Consider the following 3,980-nt stretch of genomic DNA (forward strand, 5'->3'; position numbering starts at 1 on the left):
ATGATGGGACATTTATTTCAGCTGTTTTTTATCAGGTCAGAAATCTTATTGAAATTGTTTTAGGTGTTTAAATTGTTTTAATTTATTTAAGCTATGGTTTATTATCGTTCATTTTATGGTTTTTGTCCCCCAACAAACTATTTTCAACTAAGATATTTGACTGAACTGCAAATACCAGATTTTCTTTAGTATATAAACATTACATTCTAGAAGAGTAGTCCTGTTGGCCTCTGACACACATGAACACACACAAACACACACCAGTCTAATGTCACCTTAAACATTATACATTGTATGGTCCGCACTTTCCCGTCTGAAACACAGTTCCATGTTTGTATCCCCTTCGAGAGTTAGAGTTAGTTTATTAGAGTTAGCTTATTATTTGCAGTACATTATTTCTAGCTATCATGATTTTGCTCCATAGCAAGCTTCACAGGGAGCTTCCCCCCCCCCCCCGTTGTGCCAGAAAGTACTAGTTGTATTGCATAGACATAGGCTTACACTAGTGCAACATCATTAGTGCTCGTGTTGGAAAACTGTTTGATACTACCCATAGCATTTATCTTACTCAGGAAGACAGCAGAATGAACACCATTATTTCACTGTTGCGAGTTACCTGTATTATCCATCTCATTGTGCATACAGTAGTAAATAAAGAGGCAAGACACACGATTTTAGGGTAAAACTGGGCCACAGTTTTATTTATTAATGAATGGGGACTGCAAAAACAAATATTCTTAGCTGATAGCTATTCTGATAAGGGATACAAATTAACAGTTGAGCCCAACCTTGGCTCTGACCAGAAGCAGTAAACTCACCCATGCCCTGGGCCACATTACCACACACCTAATGGTATTTTGAGGGAGGCCCTGTCCAAGGGCTCATCTACACCAAGCAGGATATTCCACTATGAAAGCGGTATATAAAAGGCAGAAGCCACACTAGTAGTTTATAGCAGTATTGAAGTGCACTGACAACTGTTGGGGCCCACTGAGACATACCATAAACCACTTTAATACTGCTATATGCTGCTTGGTGTGGCTCCTGCCTTTTATATACCTCTTTCATAGTAGAATATCCTGCTTGGTGTAGATGAGCCCCTAGTCTCTACTCGCTGTGGCAGAAAATCCTGGACAACTGACTCAGGGATGCTTAAAGAGTGTTACTACTCCCTGACCTACTCTAGTTATCCCTGAGAGACTTGTTTGAGGAACCAATCTTCACCAAATCTGATGACTCAGAATTCTTACCTGCACTACCCTAACACGTAGTATCTGTCAATTGATCCTAACTGTTGGGTTCTCCTTGACCAAGCCAGAGCAGAGTAGCATGGGTGGGGGGAAGCCTCAATGCCAATGTGGAGGGGGGATTTCCTACATGACCTGTTAATGGCCAGTTATTCCAGAACTGCACCTAAGAAAGGAGTCTGGGCCAAGCTGCCTGTGAACTGTGTCTGGGAAGTGTGTGTTTGGTCTGAAATAGCCAGCTAACTCCTACCTTATATTGCTAGTGCTATGCACTACAGTGTGTGTTGCCAGCCATTGCATTTTGCCCTCCTCCACCACCCAATCACAAGTGCAGTTCACAACCCAGCTGTTACCTAGTGCCCAGGGCAGGAGCACCATTATCTTATACAGGGGAGCTCCTAAATATCATATCTCAATGTCACAGCCTATGATGCACAACAAACCTTATTTATTTATTTATTTATTTATTTATTTATTATTTATTTATTTATTTATTTATTTAAAATATTTATATCCCACCCTATATCACTAAGATCTCAGGGTGGCATACAGATAAAATGCAACCCCACATAGAATGCATTGTGACACACCTTGTGACACACTCTGCTATAACTCACCAATTCAGTCAATTTTAACTTTGAAACACATTTGTCATCCTTATCAACAAAGTTTCCCACTCACCAACCTACAGAAGGCATCCTTCACCTCCTTGTTTCTCAGGCTGTAGATAATGGGATTTAGCATGGGTGTGACAATAACATACGAGAGAGAAAGAAGATGCTTGCTCCCCGGAGAATAGTTTGACCGTGGTCGCAAATAAGTCAGACTGGCTGTGCCATAAAACAGACTCACTACAATGATGTGTGACGAGCAAGTAGAAAAGACTTTCCATCTACCTTCAGGTGAAGGCATCCTCAAGGCAACATCAATAATACAGACATAGGAAGCCAGGATCAGTACAAATGGACATATTATAACTATAAATGTTGCTATGAGGGAAAAGAGTTCAAATTTGTAAGTGTCTTCGCAGGCCAGATGAAGTATTGGTGGAGCATCACAGTAGAAATGAGAAACTGCATTGGACCCACAGAATGGGAAACTAAACAACCAAGTAATCTGTATAGTCGCAACAGGTAATCCAGAGGCCCATGCAGCCACCACCAGCAGCACACAAAACTTCCTGTTCATTACAACTGTGTACCTCAGAGGGTTGCAGATGGCGACAAAACGGTCATATGCCATGGCTACTAAAAGGAAACACTCCATGGTCCCAAAGGAGAAGCCCAAATACATTTGTGCCTTGCACCCTAATAAGGAGATGGTCTTTTTCTCTGAGAGGAGGTTCACAAGCATTTTAGGGATAATAGTTGATATGAATCCAACTTCTGCCGAGGACAAGTTTCTGAGGAAGAAATACATAGGGCTGTGCAAAGTGACGTCCACTATTGTTAACAAAATGATGAAGAAGTTTCCCATCACAGCTGCTATGTAGGCTATCAGAAACAAAGTAAAGAGAAGAACCTGGAGATGGCCTAGCTTGGTAAACCCCAAAAGAATGAACTCATTGATCACAGTCTGATTTGGCCAAGTCATTCTTTTATCTGGAATTAAAAATAAGAAGTACACTCTTTGGAACATGCAGAGATCAGCAATAGCAACAATTCTGGATTATCACTACGAGTTAAATATTTTCTAAACTGGTGGAGTGTCTGCCTTAGATGGATCATAAATTAATCACCAGGGAGATCTTCACCTCATCTCAAGAAACTCACCCTCTTGGGATCTCCTCGCTTTCCTTATCCTTATGATTTAACTAAGTCCTGCAGCGAAGCAGCCAGAATGTCATAGTGGATACAGTGATCGAGAAACCTTGATTCAAATCTCTTCTTTAGGATGTAGTTAACCACTTGGTCTTGGGTCACCTCTCTCAGAACCTAATGAACCTTGCATGTATTTTGTGAGAATGGAAGGGGATACTCTCAGATATACTGCTGTGAGCACTTTGGAGGAAGGATGGGATATTAATGCAAGAGCTATACGAATTCAATAACAAAAAGGGCAATGTATTTTGTCTACTATCTATTCTTGGAGAAAATCTAGACAGGTAGTTTATCTCATGTCCTAAGAATTGAAAATAATCAGAGAGGTAGCACCATTGATTGGCTAGTTTAATTAAACAAATCATAACCAGCCAACTATGGACTTTTGGAAGCACTTTCTTTTTGTCTTTCTACAGTCACTTTTTGCTGCTTGTCCCATCAATAAAGAGTGAATTGACACTGTTGCCTGATGAATATTTGGATTTTTCTCTGCAAAATTCTGACCATAATATATCTTCTTCCATGGGGAAGTTGTTGAAACAACCCCTTGGATTTAAAGCATGTTGTCTAGAAGCAAATTATAAAAAGAACTATGAGTTGGAAAGATAAACTACTACATTATCAATTTGCTCACTCTATCTTATTGTGTACTAGTCCGAATTCATATCCTAAATGCAAGAGAACTATAACTATTATAAATCTATTGGGTAAAATCCAACATTTGTTCTACTTATAGCAGACTTACTGAAATGAATGGGATTTGAATTATTAATAATTCCAATAGGTCTACTGTAAGTAGGATTTATGTTGGATTTTAGCCAATCTCTATAAGGACATGTACAGGAAGTTGCCTCATCGAAGCCCTTTCCTTGTGAGAAGTTGGTGCTAAAGTAATTAGGAAGAATGTACGAGA

General features: G+C 39.7%; 1 protein-coding gene across 1 annotated transcript; it reads right to left on the reverse strand.

Moving 5' to 3' along the window:
* Positions 1–1,907: 1,907 nt before the first annotated feature.
* On the reverse strand, positions 1,908–2,840 carry LOC134406741 (olfactory receptor 10A7-like). Its single transcript, XM_063138272.1, has one exon. The coding sequence runs from the start codon at positions 2,838–2,840 to the stop codon at positions 1,908–1,910; it is 933 nt and encodes a 310-aa protein (XP_062994342.1).
* Between the last annotated feature and the right edge of the window lie 1,140 nt (positions 2,841–3,980).

This window comes from Elgaria multicarinata, chromosome 11 (genome assembly GCF_023053635.1).
Source record: "Elgaria multicarinata webbii isolate HBS135686 ecotype San Diego chromosome 11, rElgMul1.1.pri, whole genome shotgun sequence".
In the NCBI taxonomy this organism is placed as follows: Eukaryota; Metazoa; Chordata; class Lepidosauria; order Squamata; family Anguidae; genus Elgaria; species Elgaria multicarinata.

What these genes read in the sequence shown, in the direction of transcription:
- LOC134406741 (XM_063138272.1), bottom strand. Translation starts at nt 2,840, where the DNA reads ATGACTTGGCCAAATCAGACTGTGATCAATGAGTTCATTCTTTTGGGG.